General features: G+C 35.9%; 2 protein-coding genes across 2 annotated transcripts in view; one reads left to right on the top strand and one right to left on the bottom strand.

Annotated features, from left to right (window-relative positions):
- Nucleotides 1-19,524, bottom strand: part of LOC149782332 (cytochrome P450 2C44-like) — a 36,426-nt gene that overhangs the window by 10,983 nt on the left and 5,919 nt on the right. The window lies entirely within an intron of this gene.
- LOC149782333 (N-lysine methyltransferase KMT5A-like) lies at nucleotides 9,102-17,530 on the top strand (the record flags this gene model as incomplete). The annotated part of the gene is made up of 4 exons (XM_089934669.1): nucleotides 9,102-9,298; nucleotides 11,097-11,301; nucleotides 12,132-12,251; nucleotides 15,248-17,530. Coding segments are annotated over 2 exons (393 nt in total), but the record flags the coding sequence as incomplete, so codon positions are not given.

Here is a 19,524-nt window from a genome sequence, read left to right on the forward strand (position 1 = left end):
TAATTTGTTTGTTTTATTGTTAATTTGTAATTTTTTGTTATTTGAACACAAATTTTTTTTTTGTTTTTTTTTTAAAGATGTCTGTAGTTTGATTTCAGTTTGTTTTAAACATACATGATCTTTAACTTCTTTCTATCCCTCACCCTAAAATCAACTATCATAGCGTTCCGACCGAACACAAAAAATCGTAGGGATTTTTATATCGCGTCCTCGCTTGAACGATATAAAGCGAAGCAGTCTCCAGTCTGACGATCCATTGTTGACTCATCCTCCTATGAAGATGTGTTCAACACTAGCCAAGCTGAACGAAGCTTACGTCAATTTACATCGTGTCAGGCAAATCCTGATACCCAAGCCTGAAGAGATAGAGAATGTCAGAATGTTGAAAGTGACCAAAAATCTGATTGAAGAGCTCTTCAGAGAGAAAAAAAAAAGAAAGAGAATGTTGTTGTTGTTGTTCTAGGGTTAAACGCCATGTTTCAGCACAAGATAGGCTACGCATGGCGGCCAGTATAACTGGTGGAGGAAAAACCCTGGAAAACCCAAGGAAGAACCACCGACCCACGAGAAGCTACTGGCAGGTTTTCCCACGTACCCAAGTTAGCCGAGACTTGGATTCGAACCCACGCAGACAGAGGTGAGATGCCAGTGATCCGGAACAGTGAGCGCTTTAGACCACTCGACAACTCGGGGCCCCAAGAAAAAGAACGAAGAATGGACGCGTAAGTACAGACTTCAGAAGCAAAGAGAACAGTGAGAACAACAGCAGCAACAACATATCCAGACAGAGGATTTGTCGACTGCCGTGTAGACGCGAAAGAGTTAGCCTTCTCTTTCCTAAGAAGCAAGCCCTATCCTGTGGGAAAGCCTGCCGCCTGACGTAGAAGCAATCTTAGACGACACAAAATTGCCATAATTTCCCGTTGACAAAAAACTGCCTTTTTCAGGCTACCCCAGTACTCTAGAAAAGAGATACTAGTTCAATTGCCAATTGTATATTAGTAAATTAAAAACAGAAGTGTGTCTATAAGCAATTCAATATTTTGTTTTATGTTTAAAATGTAGAAGTGTGTAAACAAGCACTTCATTTCTTTGTTTACTGTAAACATATAAGTGTGTCAATAAGCAGTTCGTTTACATAGCTTGTCAAATTATAGTCTGTCAGGTTTTGTTTGTAGTTAGTGTTTGTAACTACAAAAGTGAGTGAGTGATTCTTATGGTCAGCGCATTCCATGTTTTTGTGACAATATAGGTGTTGTACATTTTTCTAACATGGTTTGTTTTCCTTCACGTTCACGCTTCACAAATATACATCGAAAGCATTGGTCAGTCTGGCTACCCGTCGTTGATTCGTGAACTACAAAGAACGAGTAACATATTTGCAAAATTGCTTGAACTCCAAATCCACATGGAATATGCCAAGCGCCTCCTGGATGTGCTGGCCATGTAGGCAATCCAGGAAAGCGCAAGATTCGAGGAGGGAGGAGAAGGAGAGGAAAAAGAAGAAAAAAGGAAAACATAATCCTTCTTCACATCATGTTGAGGCCTCGGTGTGACGTCAAGCCTGAAGTGAAGACGCCTCCACAACCAATACAACGTCAGCTTTAGCCACATCCACAACTTCCACAGCAGCAACTACAACCACTACATCTAGTACCAGCACCGCCGCCACTAATGCACCACCACCTCATCGTCCACGGATGTGGCATGGGACAAGGAGGACAGTCTTCACTATTCTACAAAGTCACATTCGGACGATGAGGCCACTCATCCCCCTTCTGCACTTCCAACTGCTAAAATCAACTGGAACAGCGATTGGAGCCGTTGATATGTCTGTGGTGTCCGGCCTGGCATGTGCAACAATTAATCACGTACACCTGGAGCTCAAAACAACAATCTTTCTCAGGGCTACACAAATACTCTGGAATAGAGACTATTCAGGATGCCAATTTGTGTGAATGTGGATAATTGTGACTATAAACACTCACTCCATTCCTGATGTGATTATGTGGGTGTTGATGTCTGTGTATGTGTTTGTTTGTTTGTATGCGTTCGAGTACGGTTGTGTGGAAAGTAGATATTGTGTTTTTTCCATCTTCCCTTGTGTGGATAGCAGATTTTGGGGTATGTAGATAGTATATAATTTTTCTTCTTCATGTGTGTGGATAATATTTGTGGGATTGATTTTTCTTCTTCTTCCCGTGTGTGGATATTATATTTTAGGGTTTGTGAATAGTTAATACTAGTTTGTCTTCTTACCGGGTGTGGATAGTTTATTTGTAATTGTTTTTTCTTCTTCTTCCGGTGCGTGGATAGTATATTTTGGGTTTGTATGAATTCTCGTACGTTTGCGTGGATAGTAGTTAATATGCGATGTGAGTGTAAGGGATGTTTTCGTTCACGTCCGTGCTTGACAAAAATAAAGTCAAGCGCTGAGTAATTATCTTCATTCAACATTGAATACTCAAAGAAAATGGGAAGTAATAATTTGGAGAAAATGATCAAGCTGCAAGAAATGGTTTGTTATATTGGGATGGTGAAAGAAATGTTGGTGAGATTGGAGGATGGTTATGGCTATACTCACATCGTCTCAAATTGGAGATACATAATATAGGGAAGGCAAAGGAAAGGTTAAGATAAATGATAAAGGAGGAAAAAAGAAGAAAAGGAGGATGGAGAGGACATAAAACTAATGAGGAAGTGGAATGAAAAAATAGAAAAGGTACAGGAAAATGAAAAGAGGAAGAAAGAGGAGGACGAAAATGAAAAGCAGAAAGAGGAAAATAATTAGAAGAAGAAGACTAAGAGTGTTCTGCAGAAATTAAGGAGCTGGTGGGGTAATATAAGGAATTAGAAGAAGAAAACCATAAGCTCTTTTCTGTGCCATTGATATGCCTCATAAAGATTTGCTTTCTTGCCAATTTTGTTTCTAATTTATTTTAGTGTTATACATATGTTTACCTAAGACACCACGCATTCAGGTCAGCCACTGACCACATTGTTGCCAAAAGTCAGTACCGTGACGTCACCCGCCTAATCGCTTTTCCTTTGTCCCTACAAATGGCCAATATTTAATTTTGTTTCTCTATCGTTCCAACCATGTTAAAATTCCCCATGTTCAATTCCCATTGTCCCTATACATCCTGTCCCTATATCGCGTCATGGTATATTTTAATCATAAGTCACATTGTCCCTATAAATCTTGTCCCTATATCGCCCCGTGTGTGTGTGTGTATTTGAATGGTCAATCACCTCGTCCCAATATCGCCCCCACTGACTACTGATATCACCATGAAAGCTATGCATATTGATTAACAAATTCGTAATACACTCGATTGTGACGATTATGATCGACGCGCTCTTTTGTTGACCAAAGTTTAGTTTATGGCTAACGTTGTAAAGGTTCATAGCGAAATACGATTTTCGTCTGGAAGAAGCGTGGTGAAAGTTCATGTGCATAACATTCAATAATCTGGATCAAATAGATTTTGTTCACATAAAATTATTGCTAAATTTTAAAAGAACAATTTATATTTAATTTAAAATGAGTACATGTGCATACATTACCCATGTGACTTGTATTATAGGCATAATCAATATTTAATACCAATACTATTATCGTACAGATTAGATACCTTTCAATTCGTACTATACGGATATTTGAATCCAGGTCCGCCGGTAAACGGCACCCACCTACTTGCCTCCACGCACCAGTCCATATTCCATTACGTCTACGCATGCATCAAAACACAAGGAAGCAACACCAGTCGGTGGTACATGCACTCGTGCGTGTCAGACACACTGTCATGGCAACCTAGTAATAATTCTCATCTATCTACACAATCATTCCGGAAAAATACGAAATAAATCGAGATATATAAGAATAATTACATTGAATTACAAATATATTTTGAACTCATCCGTGAATTACCGGACATTCCAAACAAAATATTTATAATATTTCACTGGAGAGAAATAATTTCATTACCGCGCTGATCACAAGACAATCGTGAAAATCGAAGTTATTCTTAGATGCTGACTTGGCCAAAATGTACAAATGCCCATTTCCCGATACAGACGAATCCAGTCCAACTCCAATAAAACACGAATTGTTGTTTTTTCTTTAAGTTCTATTTTACTTTGAATTGGGAAAGAGATTTATCTGTAAGTATTTCCTGTGGCACCAATTGATTTATATGCAGTTCAAATCCAACAAAGCTCGAATTGTTTGTTCTTGACGCGGAAAACATAAACGGCAAACCGCGGACATAACTCGTGATCCCAAAGAAAATGCCATTTCAGTATGTTAGAAAGAATAAACTTTCCTTGCCCCTCGTGAAAATACAGTTTTCACCCACTCGATGAAATATATCAGTTATTCAGTCGTTACAAGCAACTATTCTCTCTCCCTCTCTATGTCTGTCTCTCTCTCGCACACACACACACACAACACACACACACATGTGTGTGTGTGTGCGTGTGTTCTGTAGAAAGTGGGGTCTTTATTTAACACTCTCCCCCTTAACTGGGGTCTCATCATGCAAAGACCCCAGTTACAAAAGACCCCAGTTCCGAAAACCATAAAAATAAAATCTACTATCCCTATTTTATTATAAAAAATAGTTATTAAAACTGACCCCAATTTCACCTTTTACTTCGCTATGATCTGACACCGAAAAAAAGCGTACCGTCTTCTGACCACAAAATTGGAAATCCCGTCTTCGCGCATGCGTGTCTTTTGTTTCCGGCACCATGCTATGGGACTAGGCAAGAAGAAAATTTCGGAAATTTAGGTGCAGGTAGGTGCTTCTAAAGTCTTTTGTTAATAGGCCTTCATTTAAAAAATAATCTGACTATGTCTGTGTTATTTTTTAATCAGGCTGATGCTCATTCAAGCGGAAGAAATTATATTTTGATATTGATTTTGAACGGTTCATACTTTTACCGGCTAAAAACATTTGCCGGGCGCAATATTATTTGAATTTGAATAATTTCGTCGTTTTCGATCTGAAGAATAATAAAACATAATAAAAAAATGGTGGGTCAAATATTATTAATATTGCTTTTGCAGCAAAAGAAATGCTATATTATATGCTGTTCATACAAAGAGAACAGTCATAAATATTTGTGTTTAAGTGTGTCTGTTAAGTGTTATACAGCGGTTCCTAACCTGAGGTAGCGACCTTTTCTGGAGGGTCACGGAGGGTTGCAATAATTGTATTTCTGAGGGTAGCAGAACTTATGAACATGTGGAGACGGGGTCGTGAGACTCATAAACATATTTTAGATTCACAGACAAAAATGGTTTTGATCCACTGTGTGTATAGCCTACTTTTCTTCTTTTCTTGAAAATATTCACGCCGGCCTGCTCCATGGCAACCAGTGAAAATTGGAATTGAATCGGGCTTACGTCAATTCTCCCAAATCTGAGTTTCTTCTGACCCTTCCTAGCTACGATACCCTCGGTGAGGCTAAAGGTTATATGTTAGTTCTGCACAGCATAGCGAATGATATCTGCATCTGTTTCTGATTGAATCTTCACGTCATTGTCTGGCATGTCTTGTTACTCAAATCACTCCAGTATATCCTCCGGTATGTTTCTGAGCCCTAAACAAATCGCGGAATACTTCATAAACAATGTTAAGTGTGATTAAAAGCTCATTTACACTTTGAAGTATCATTATACCTATACCAACAGGGCTGAGCAAATTTTTTTTTTAACCTCTAGTCCAGGACAAGTGGTTTCAGAAAATTCACTGTCCCACCTTTCTCTTCACTAGTCCCACCTTACTCGTCACTAGCCCCACTTTATTTTTCACTGTTCCCAAAATGGTAATCACTTGCCGAGATTTGATGAGATGTATGTGCTTAATCCATAGAAAAAGAAAAAAAAAAACATATAGAACATAATTATTTCTTAAAAGAATTTAATTTTTCAAAAACATTGGTTGTTATACATTTGGTTTCTTCAGGTTCATGTATGTATGTTTTAGCTGATGGATTTGAAAATATGTCAATGTATATGTCTGCCACCTGCACCAGTATTAAGCCAGCAGTTGATAGCTGTGTCTGGGTTAAAGTCCCCAAGCTCTGGTTCATTTGCAGAAATGGTCATTAGCATTTGTAAACTCTTTTAGTTTAAGGAATTTCTTAAAGAAGTCTTGGTTAAGTTCATTGAACTAAATCCTCGATCACACTCAGAAATAGGTACCGCACACTCAGTATCTGTCGTACGTTTTATCCCTCCCATTTTCAAACAAATTTACCTTCGCCGAATCGCCGTTGTTACCTTACTTGCGAAAATAATTTAGCAAACTCATTTTATCCACAGAGTAAGTATCAGCTTGCGTGACAACTACTTCTAAAGTGATCATAACATCAATTTTCTCTTTTAAATACGAACTGAAACAGCTCATTAATTAGCATAATTGTTTTGCTTCAAACACAATATCGCACATGGAAGTTAATCATCTGTATAATCAATTTTAATCAAAAGATCATTACTATCATGTAATCAGTTCATAAAGGAAACCAACACTGATGTCGGTAAAGTACCTTTCGTTAATTTAGTTACACCGACTCGCTGGATTAAAATCATAGTGAGGCATGCATTGCGATCTAGATTGAGTAAACTCATTGCAACAAAACCGCTTACAACATTGCTAATTGATCATACTGGCTTTCTTTTGTTTGACATGTTTTGATTTGCCGATAATTTGGTTGCTTAGCCCAATATGCAGTCAAGCGGTAACAGGATGTAAATGTATACACGAAGAGGGGTAGAATCAAGTATTCAGTATGCCCAGAGGGCATGATTGGCCAAATAAAGGCAGATATAGTGATTAAAGCACGAACATAAAGACTAGCTTGACTTTTTTAAAAAGCACTTGTCCCGGACTAGCGACTTGGAAAATTTTACTTGTCCGACTTCAAAAATGACTAGTCCAGGACGTCGGGCTATGGGATTTGCTCAGCCCTGTTGGTATTTCTAAATTTTTAATTTTCATTGCTGCAGACATTGTTCTGTGAGTTTATTTATGGGTACCGCGTTTCGCTTTCCTTGTTTATAACATCTGTTTCGGAGTGGTTGATCACAGCACCACTTGTGGCCATCATTGATATGAGATAAGAAATGTACGACCACAGGAAATGGCAACAATGGCGATTATTACAATAAATAATTTTAATATGAATCAGTATTTCCTTCTCCTTAACATCGTTGTATGTTTTTGTTAAAGATTCTTGGTCATAGCAACTACACCTCTCCCTCGATAACTTGCGCCCGGATAACTCGCGATCCCGCTTATAACGCGGTGTCCGTCTTGGCTCCCCAATTTTTTCCAGACAAAATGTATTTAAAATATCTTTAAAATATGCTGAACATGAAAAAAATTACGATAAGAATTGATAAATTAAACCTTGATACACTGCTCGTTTTATCATCGAAAATGGTGATTAATGCCCGTAAAAATATAATCCATATTTTGCAATTTGCAAGTTCTTGAGAAGAATTAATTTCAGAGATCTCGAAAACGCTTAATTACGCGTATTTGGACGCCAATTTTTGATCTGGGACGCAGAAAATCACTGAGGCAGGAGTCCTCCGTACGCATGTAATAGGTGCGCGGGAAAATTCAAAGATTTGCCGGTCCTGTTTCAGCCACCTGCTTTGTGGGAAAATGTGCTGATCAGTTTACTGTGCTGATATTTACAATGACAGAATTCAGTGACTGAAAGACTCTTTGATGTACTGTTGCTATTTCATAAGAGTACTTTTAAAAAAAAAAAGAACATGATGCAACAGCTAGGCGGCTAGTTCAAAGGCTTTGACTTTAAGGCCGAGTGAGAAAATATACTGATATTTAGTGATTGAATTCAGAGGCAGAAAGACCCAGTTTTAAAATCCTAGCGAGACCTCTGTTTAAAGATATCATATATTATGTAAGTTTTTAGGATAAATAGTTGTCATTATACTGTAAATAAACAGTCTGGTGAAATAGCGATCAATGAAAACTTCTGGTAAATGTTAACAGGTGGCAACAGAGAATGAAATAAACACCAATTAAACGACTTCCTGTGTGAAAGTCACGTTCTAATCCTTTAATTCCGTTTCAGTGTAAACATTATAATCACAACATAGTCTGTTCATTGAAAACATGAAAAGAGTCAATCGACCGTCACATTGAAACCCGTGAGTACTTCTGTGAGAACTTAATTACATGTACATGCCGGTTTTGTTTTGATCAACAACTTGGGGAAGTGTTTGTTGCATTAAAAAAAAAAATCGATTACAAGAGACCTCGGGTGCTGGATTAAGGGTCTTGGAGCTGCCTTTGACCCCAATTTTAAGTTTTGATGGGACCTCAGTTTCAACCTTGTGTGGCTGGGATGATGGGACCCCATTTTCCAGTTGGAACACTTTTTACACGCATCTAGCATCTGTTTGATTTACCTTTTTTAGGTTGTTCCATTTTGTGACCTTTTTTGCCTGTGCAAAATTAGCACAGTGGGATCACCCACTAGTCTTTAAATGCACCACATTAGCTATTGTGAACCAGTTAAGTAAATCATGCAATAGTGGTTTATACCTGACCTTTCTGCCTTTTAATTGCCTTATTTAAACTGCCAGAAGGAGCCTTACATCAAATTTAGTCATGACTGCTTACCATTTATATATGCTACATGTAATGGGCATATGCTGAAGTATTTATTTTTGTTCTATTTTCGAAGCTTACTTAAAATCATATTTTTTTAAACATAAAGTGTCAGGGGTTTTGGGAATAGAAATCCTGGTTTTAGCATGACATGCTATGTTATGGCAGGTCAACATCTTAAAAATAAATTTCTACATTTCATCAGCATAATTGGAGCTTTGTCAGGTAGAATTAAATTTTTTCAATAAGCCTGACGAGCTCCTCACTTATCTGAAATTGGAGAGGTCCCGGGTGTCAGGCTATCAGATTTTTGAACTATGTATAACATGCTTATAAAATAATGCTTCATTTTATTATACAAGATATATCCTCGTACAATTCTAGTTTTAAGCTTTGGTTCTTAGGAACACCTTTGCATGCTTATTTTAATTTTTAATTTATTGCTTTTGCCTTTTGCCCATTATAGGTTATGGTGTCTTTGCAAATGTGGCATTCAGCAGAGGTGATTTTCTACTTGAGTATGTAGGGGAAAGGATTGACACAGAGGCTGAGAGAAGGGAGAAAAGATATTGCAGGAAACAACGAAATCATAAATACAACAGATGTTATCTCTTTGGCTTTAAATATCATCAGAAGACACATTAGTAAGTTTCAGCTAATATAATTATTATATGTCTAAGATTTAATACAATTATCAGGGCTGAAACTGCAAGGATTTATGGGCTAAAAAGTCTACAATTAAAACCTCATGCAGCGAGTACAGAGAGAAATTCAAATAGAAGAAAATTGCTGATAACACCAAAAAATACTCTATGTGAGAGTAAATTGTTCCTTGAATCAGAACATAGCTTCAACCTTGAAATTGCATGATAATATAAGTGCTATATGTGGGAATATTTTTTTGTATATATTATTTAGTGTTTAGCATAAAACAGGCTTTTTTTTGTCTGTTTTATGTTGCAAATGAGAAATGAATCAATGTACAAATTCCAATTTCTGCAATTAGTTTAGTGAAAGTTGTATCGCTAGCTGGAAATTTGAATGGAAATGGAACCTGTAATCAGCAATTAAGTTTTGATTCATTAGTGTTTGCTATAAACTGCCACACTGCAGACATTGTAGCGATATGACTGAAAAATTGTTAAAGCTACGTTAAAAATTGTCATTAGTGTTTGCTTACAATGAATACACGTTTTCACTAGCAGATTTGCTCCATTAACCTGTGCAACCAATCAGGTGAAAGTGGCTTCTTCCCTGCATGCCATTCAAAACATGGTATAGAGTAGAGGTCATATCAGAGACAAAAAACAAATCCTTTCAGCCAAGTAAATTGTTTGGGAATTGTGTACTATTTGTTGTATATAATAGTTGCAATCCTTTAATTCAGTCAAAATTAGATTTTTTGGGGCATGTTTAAATTAACTGGCTGTGTACATGATGTTGGACACCTTTCAAGTTACACTGGAAGTCTCTTTGTGTAATTTTCTTATAGCTAAAATTTTATACAATTTATTTATACATAATCCCCAAATTTAGCTGAACATGAGTTACTGTCCTTTTTCACTCATAGTAGATCTTCAGCACTTAACATTTGGTCATAATGAGTTTGAAAATAAACAGAGAATAGCATCTAGTGGTACATTCATTTGATTTTTAGTCAGAATTCAAAAGAACACTTTTTCAGGACCACTTTAATTAAGATGACTGAGATCACAGACTGATTTCAGTTTATCAGGGTTGTGGGTGTTGGCAATAATAGACCCCCTTCTCCACCAAATATTGAACTTGGAAGACAAGATCATGGGCTTATTATAGCTGATGAATATTCAGATTTTCTCTAGATACATGCCATAGACTAAGAAAATTTTGTATTCATTCTGCGGTGTAGAAAATTCCCTATTAACACTGGAAAGGATGATAATGAAGTATTTTTACAGCCCATTCTGCATATATTAGGATTATTTAGGCAAATGTAGATGAAAGTGAAATAAGACTAAATTATAAGGACCATTCAGATGTTCTGAATTCAGTAAACAAACTCACCACCTTGCAGTGATCCATAGCATCATTGAGGTGTAAAGCCCAACACTCTAAGACTTGCATTGTAAAGACATCTGCACCGAGACATAATTATGCATGTACTAAATTGAACTATTTCAATGCATTAAAGATCAGACAAAAGGCCACTAGTGTCTTGCAAATCTGTCCCTTAAAATTTGATGTAGACATGTGGGCATTGTAATTATAATTTAAGAACTTGTTTATATGTCATGGGGTGGCTGGTATTCCCTTCATCTCCTATTCAGGTCTAGGATCTAGGTTAATCTGACTTGACAGTTTTGTTTTAGTAGATAGCATGGACAGATCTTTGCTACGATTGTTGATCTATTTAAAGGATTGGAAGATGTAGCTTTTTGTAAGTTGCATTTTCTTTTACTTTAGTATAGATGTAACATCTACAAGAGGACACGTGTGCCAATTTGTGAATGATGCTGCAGACCGCAAAAAATCGTGCAGTGCACGAATGGAATTGGAGGTGTACAATTCTTACCCAAGGCTTTGTCTCTTTGCAACCAGAAATATTGACAGTGGTGAGGAGTTTAGACATGACTATGGAGATGGAAAGAACTTGTACTGACGGAGTAAGGTAGCGCATTCATATTCATTTTATCCCCATCCCGCAAATCTTTGAGTGATATATATTAGGAAACTTCTTCAAAAGTTCATCATGTCTCTATAATTTCTTGATACAATTATGGCATTCCAATGCTGATCCCTTCAGTTATGACCCATGTCCCTGTGGATGAGATGAGGGAAAGAAATTTAATGGCCCATGGTGGCAGATAAGTCTAAAGTTATACCGGCTGCCATGTATAGCCTATCTTATGCTGAGAAATAGCATTAAACCCCAAAGCAACAACACACCTTTAACTGATCGACTGACCCACGTTTTAATTTTGTGTTTGCATGAAAAGGAAACAATTTTTTTAGTCTTATGAACATTACAAAAATGAAACCAGATGTTTATAAATTAACATAGCTTCTCTATGAGTGTTGCAGGTAGAATTTAAATTACAATGATCCCCCAGGGGGCCGAGTGGTCTAAAGTGCTCTCCTTTACTGATCCCAGCCACCACACGTCTGTCCACATGCAATCAAGTATCGACCTTGGCCAATGAGAGTCAGTGAGAAAGCTTTTCATTAGCTTCTCATGGGGTATGTGGTTCTTACAGGGGTTTTCCCAGGTTCCTCCTCCACCAGTTATACTGGCCACCATGTATAGTCTATCATGTGCTGAAAATGGTACTCAACCCGCCCCCAACAAAAAAAAAACTCCCATTATCAAGAATGATCCTTATTTTTAAGGTCACCGTGGGATATTTTAATTCATACCAATCATAATTTAATAGTAACAAGAAGAATTAAATAATGCAAGTCTGTCATTTGTATCTTATCTCATGAAAATTATTTTGTCAGATATTATTGTGCCAGAAGAAGAAAATGGAGATATTGCAAAAGAAGAAATTAAAACAGGAAATGGGCCAACGGAGCAAGGGGAGATCTCAGATGAACTTAAAGAGAATGTAGAAATTCCAGGTAAAATGTGATGATAATATACAAATATTGACATTGATAATTTTTAAACTCATTGATAAGGATAGAACTTTATGATGTCATGGTTAAGGGTTTGGCGATAGACATACTTGAAGATTGATCGGTAAAATCAGATGAGCAAATCATGGATTGCAGTTTTCATAATCTGTTACGAATGATTGTGGTAATATTGTTCCTTGGGATATACTGTTCAGATTTGCCATTAGTTTTCAATGTGTACACAGCAAAGAAGTGAAATTGATGTTAATTTTTTGCATTAAAAATGTAATTAAAAATATGTAGCTTCTGTCACTAAAATCAACCAATAGATTTGTTAGATATTGTTGACTGGATAAACTTCAGATATCATTAAAAGCTGATGACTTTAATAATGTGTGTAATGTGTTTCTATTTTTGTACACTATTATTTAATGAAATTTCTCCAGGGTATATATGTAGATAAATACTTTCTCCATTTATCAATTTATGTTTATGTATACTTCAAAGTTACAAAAAGCGGGGCAGATGACATATCCAACAAAACAGCTAGTTTACACTTTATCAGCCCTAATTTCACAATCTATTTTTAAATAAATATGAATTTATAAAATTATTAGGGTTTTTGTAATGTACAGCCATTACCAAAGTCTCTGTACTGAGAAGACGTTTGTGAAATGTCACATGCCTCTAATGCATGTATTGTTTTGGTAATGAGGATTGTTTTCCTTCCATTCTATTGTACATTTGTTGTTTGGGGTCTGATGCCAATTTTTGATGCATGATATGCTATACATGGCAGTAATTATAACTGCTAGAGGAAGAGCCCCAAAAACCCCTGGTAAGAACCACCAACTCACTGGAAACAACTGACATTGGCTGGACTTCAGACTCAAACCCACTCAGAGGTGAGATGGCAGTGATTGTTAAAGTTGAGTGCTTTAGACCCCAGGCCCCACTTGCATTCTGCATTTTGTTACTTAAAATAGAGAAGCTGCGAGGGTGCATGAGTGTGCAAATTGTGCAAAAATTTTGTGAATTTGAGCCCTTAGAAAGCAGTGAAGCGCAAGAACTCCCGCAAATTAGCTCAACGGTCATGTGTATACTCAGCATGGTATGGAATTTTATTCATCTTCTAACCCTTGAAGCATTCCACAAAATATAAGTTGTGCTGCTGGTCAAGATCTTGTATGCTTACTACAATGTTGTTTTCGAGGTAGGTAACTATTACACATCTGGGTACTTCAGCTTGACATGAAGGGTGTTAAGCTTAATTTAATAGGTTCATTGGGCTTTGGAACAAGCATTTTGCTATAGTTTTAACTTTGCGTTCATCAAGGCAGTTATACAGATTCTTGTTTAAAATATGGGCCACCTAGACAACCCCACATGGTGGACTATCAACATGGTTCATCATTAGGTGATGATTTCTTTTTTGCAAATAGTGGCTGAAGTTGGTGATGATGACAATGATTTTGAAAGTTTGAAGTATTTCATTACAGAGAATGTGTTACTGGAAATGATGTTGAATACAAGACAAATGTACGTTTGGTTTTGGTGTTGTTGGTTTTAACACCATTTCTAGCATATGATAGGATATACATGGCAGTCAGTATATTTGGTGGAAGAAGAACCACCAACCCATGGAAAGCTACTGCCAAGCTTTGTTACACACTCATGTTGGTCAAGCCAAAAGATGAACTCATGCGAACAGATATGGGTGAGCTGTAAAGAGGAGCATTTAGGTCACTGATTTGGATCCATCTGGAGCTCCCAAGTCCATTGTACATGCTGGATGGACAAAAACAGGTTGAATAATGGCCATTCCCACCTATACCGCAGTAATTGAAATTAAGTGTAGAAATGAATAATACCAAGCCTAGTTAAAATAAAAGTAATGCACAGTTTTCGTTTCTTTTCTCAAGCAATTCAGCACTGAGTGATCTTGTGCTTTAACCTTTTACCTCATATAATGTATGGCTTTGTAAGCAGTTGATACCCGAGTTGCACAGTGCAGTGTGCTATAAATAGAACATCTGTTACCTATTGGACTCCATACGTTCAACATCAGTTTTAACCATTTTCCAGTTTTGGTATACATCTATTATGTATAGAAAGATTTAAGAGTAAAATCGGATCGTTATAGTTGTATAATTAATTTTCACAGAATAATTTTTTATGTGCTTTTAGAGAACTCATTTACTGTCAAGCATTTGAAGCTATGTAACAAACTGTAGCTGCAGTTTCTCATACTCTAAATCTATCAGTTCTTTGTCTATGTCTCCATGACTAAATCACCTGAAGCTGATAAATTATAAATACTCACTGATGCGTACATAAACATCAGTGCCCTTACCCGTGTTATTGAAGCTTCAACAGTCGTGATTCTGATCATGCAAACTCCAGAAAGTACTGAACAAAATCCGCAGCTTCTGCTTTGGAGAGTTGAAAATCTGAGCCAGTTACTTTAAATATCAGATTAGGACTAGAGCTTAAACATTGACCGTGTGATCTGACATAATGGTCATTCACATCAATGAATGTTGTATCTAATGGGGGGTTTTCCATGAAGGTGGCACTGTGAAAACCAGCCCAAAATGGTTGCCGTTTACAGCAGGCAACCAAATGTGCTTCCATGAGAATGGTGTAGAGGTATCAAAACAGGTCCATGTTAGTTGTTGTATTACTTACTGATATTTTAAAACTCCTATCCAGTATTACTTTAATATTACCTTTTTGAGCCGATTGTGATGGTTAAAGTTAAAATAAATTAGTTTGTCCATTTAGTTAAACTTGCCCCCGCCCGCCCCCCCCCCCCCATTATCTTCTGCAGATATTTGTTGTGGCACGTATGGCACCAGTTGTAAAGGATATGAATCTTAGTTGCTGTTTCCTCTGGTTAGTAGAGCATCAGTCCCTTGGTGGAATTTTGTTTAAAGTTTTTCCTTAGTCTTATCAACATAATTATTTTGTTATCTCAGAAATCATCTTATAATTTTCAGTTCTTGAATCTAGAAAGATATGTACCAGCACTATACCAGTTGCAGTATCAACAAAGAGACATGAAAGCACCAAATCTAAAACTAAGACCTTGGACAAGTCAAGAAAGGAATGCTGTGCTCCAGCACTTGGGTTGTTTCATCATGATGCTCAAAGTGGCTAGGCAAGAAGATGTACTTAACGTTCTTGCAAAAGAACCATGCCTTGGATCAAGATCATGGCGAAATATTAAGGACTTTGTTTACTATCAGATACAAAGGACCAAAATAAATATGAAGTTGTAATGTCATTTGCACAACAAGTAATTATTTGTCTTTTAAGTTAAAAATGGCATTGTGCTTAGTTTTCACACAAGCACACACATAAAAACTTGTTTCTTTTTAGCTTTACTCGAGTTTGCCTCAGGTCCATTGTGAATTGTACCATACATCCTGTCTTCAAAAGCATTTGCCAAAGCACAATTACAATTTAGCTCAGTATTATTTAATTCATTTATACCATACAAATTTCAAACTAAACCTTGTTCTGTCGGCACAAACAGTTTTAATTTGGAAACATAAAGTCATCAACAGTAAGTGCAATGTTAAAAAAATGCCTTTTTTAGTAGATGGAGTTGCCTCATATGCATGATTTTGATATGGATGCTAGCATAGTAACAAAGTTGGCACATACAAGATACCAGCTGCTATATCCAGTAAAATTAAGATAAAGGGTATGAGAATACAGTAAAGGAATTACCTGAATCATAAAAATGTAGTGCAGGTAGAATATAGAATTTAGCACTTTTTTTACATGCCAAACATTCCAGATTTTTTAATGCAGTTTGAACAAAAAATTGCTTTGTAATATTTGTTTAAAATTCATAATTGTCATTTAAAATATCCATGCCTTGACTACGTTTAATAGAGCAAGCAATTTAGATATTAGTATTATCATCATCATTATTATTACTATAGAAAAGATGAAGAACAATATGCATATGCATGCAGAAAAAATTCAAAGTAGTAATTAAAATATAAAGATTGCAGTAAAAACAATATTAAGATCAATGATGAATACAAAATAAAAATGGAAATAATAGTGTAAAACAATGGCTGATATGTTTATCACAATTTTATAAACAAGATACTTAAACAGATTTTTTAAAATATAGAAATTTTCAGAATTTGTTTATCAGACATTTACACATGTATTTAGGACTTTGTATTTGCAACAAAAATTATAACAATAATGTCTACATTATCATCAGGAACTCGGATGAGTTTGATAATGAACAAAAAATCCACACATACTAATTAGGTGATCTTGAATCCGATTTACTAAACTATTTCTTATCTGACCTTGATCAAACTTGAAACATTATTTTATATCATAAAGATGTTTGATGTTGATAATGAGCGAGATGTATGCAACTTAATGAAGTGATTTGCATTTGATTGGCTAACCTTGTTGCCACGATGGACGCCATATTTCTGCTCTATGTTTGATCCAACTTTGAAGATAAAATTATATCAATAAGACCTCGAACAAGTTCAGTAATAAGATCGATGCATATTATTGAGGAAGCATCTTGCATCTGATTAGTCAGGCTTGTTGTTATTCTAACAACCATATTTCTGGTCCTATTTTGAACAAACTTGAAATTTCAGCTTATATCATGCAGATCTTTGATGAAGATCAAAAGCTTGGACTGTACAGTAATAAGCGAGATCTATGCGTATTTATGAGGCAGTCTTGTGTGTGATTGGCTGAGATTGTTACCATTCTGGAGACCATGACTTTCATCGTAACTAGAATAATGGGTTTATATTGTCAAGATCTGCAGAGTTTTTTAAAATAAGATCCAAGCATAGATGGTTTCTTTTATCAGATTGCACTTGTGAAGCCATAGTTATGACCTGTTTGGTTTATTATCATCAAGGTATAAATGACTTCGATTATGAGAAAGAGACTCCCAGTGCATATAAATTGTGCCTTTATGTTTTGAAATAACCTCTGAGGATATCATACATTAGGTAAAATCAGCATGATAGAAAGTTTGGGAGACAGTTTACATTGAATTTGTTCTCATATTACTACATAAACTTGATTGGTGAAATGGTTACATAAGCCAGATGAGCGACAACAGGCCCACTTGAGCCTTTTGTTAAATCTTGGTATATGCTATCTTAATATCAAAAATAAAGGTAGTAACTGACTTTTTATGTTAGGATTATTTTCACCAGCTTTTGCAGCATAAGCAAGTGATTATTTAGACTATGTAATGCATTAATTTTTGCTGGTTTTTTTTTTTCTACTTTCTTCCGTTTTATGAGTTGTCTGGTGCAATTTCAATATATCATTTTCAAGTGTATGAATTGAAATGATGATTTTGTTTAACATTATTCCTTTAAAGCTACTTAAAAGCAATGTAATATAATATTATGGTAATAAAGGGGTATACATTTTTTTCTCATAATCATCTATCCATACATAATAGAAAACAGCAACATCTAGATAGCTTATATGAAAGTGCCTTGTCCATAAATCTTTATTTGCTACTTGTCTTGCTCCAAGTCTGGGTCCTTGTGGTCTCTTTGCACAGTCCGTGATTTTATATCACCTATGCAACATACAGAATAGCTTAGTGATATAGTAACCCTGGTATCGTAAGCAACATTTACAGGCAGGTTAACCAAATTGTAAGAATTTTTTGCTTTCCTCCCATCCTGTCAAGATATATGCTTTTGAGTCTTCATGAACTCTGGTCAGTCTTATAATTGTAAGATTCTGAACCTTCCAAAGTTAGAATAGATTACAGTGATCAACATTTTTGCAATTATTACTTTGTTGCTTCAAGGTTTTGCTGAGATTTTGTGACCTGGATTAGTAGCTGCAGTTGTGGATATGATACCTCCAGGGAACTAGGTCAAGGGGTACCTTGCATCAGACAAAACCTCACCAGAATATGATCACAATGACCTATTTTTCTTGGATAACCTGTGCATTATAGTTGAATGGCATAATTTGAGTTGCATACATGATACCTTCATCTTACTGAGTTGGGAACAGTGTTCATCACATTATTAAAAACTAATGCAGGGGAGAGTAAGTCACATTCATATTTATTTAAAAACCTATTTGTTGCTGCATGTTAACTTGGCTGTTAGTTTTTAAAACTCTTTTAAAAAAATGTGGAAATCTTGTATATAATTAGAGACATCATTTTAGGTTCTATTGATATGTGAGCTTTTTGAGAATTTGGCAGCAGTTTTGAATGAGGTTTGTTACTGACATTTTTATATCAGTTTGTAAACAAAATAAAATCACTAGCAATGGATCTAAAACTTGTTTTGTCAAAGTTTATCCATCTTGAAAAGTAATTGCACCACCATCACTGCAATGATGTGCCTGGCAGCTGAAGCAAAAGTTTAGTTTTGACATAATCTAAGGTGGTTCCCATGATGATGAAGACGTAGGCCATTACATAATATGTATGGCAAACATGACAACGCTGTAGATCAAAACACATATACACACATACAATCAGATTTTGGGGATTTTTTTATGCTGTTCATTTTAATTTTGTCTGTGGGAGATGGGATGTCCAGCACAACCATATTAATGTTTCTGCAACTGTGTAGCTGTGTATATTTGAAATCATTAAAATCTATGTTGGACATTAAAAATTTAGAAAATTAATCCATAAACAACAAGATGAAATATTTGTATTTATACTAAGTAGTTTGTATATATTTATAATACAGGTATTTAGATTTTAGCTCTACTAGTCATAGACCAAGAGAGCTAACTAGATGGTCTGTTATCTTCTGTCTGTCTGTTAAGCACAAGTTTGTCAACAAGATTCCTAAACGTGTAATAGCCATGAAAGAGCTAACTAGATGGTCTGTTATCTTCTGTCTGTCTGTTAAGCACAAGTTTGTCAACAAGATTCCTAAACGTGTAATAGCCATGAAACATTACATGCAGTCATCCATAAGTCTAGTTGGTCCTAAATGAAAATGGTACTGCTGAGGCATGACCATCTTGAAAATCTTGTTGCAACTTATCCTGAATGAATGGTAATATCAATACGGGGTTTTCACAAAAAAAACTCACGTCCTGAATGAAAATCATGCATGGCTGCTGTCCCATTGGCAGTCATCTTGAAAATCTTGTTGCTACTCAAGGAACAAAAATTGACATAAACTTTTGACATAAAAAACTTTGTATGATGTCTAGGTGGTCCTACCTAAACGAAGACAGTTCTGTTTCTTTTTATTGCTACTTCTGAATATCA

The sequence above is a fragment of the Sinohyriopsis cumingii genome, chromosome 15, assembly GCF_028554795.1.
Source record: "Sinohyriopsis cumingii isolate HCF-2022 chromosome 15, ASM2855479v2, whole genome shotgun sequence".
Lineage (NCBI taxonomy): Eukaryota > Metazoa > Mollusca > Bivalvia > Unionida > Unionidae > Sinohyriopsis > Sinohyriopsis cumingii.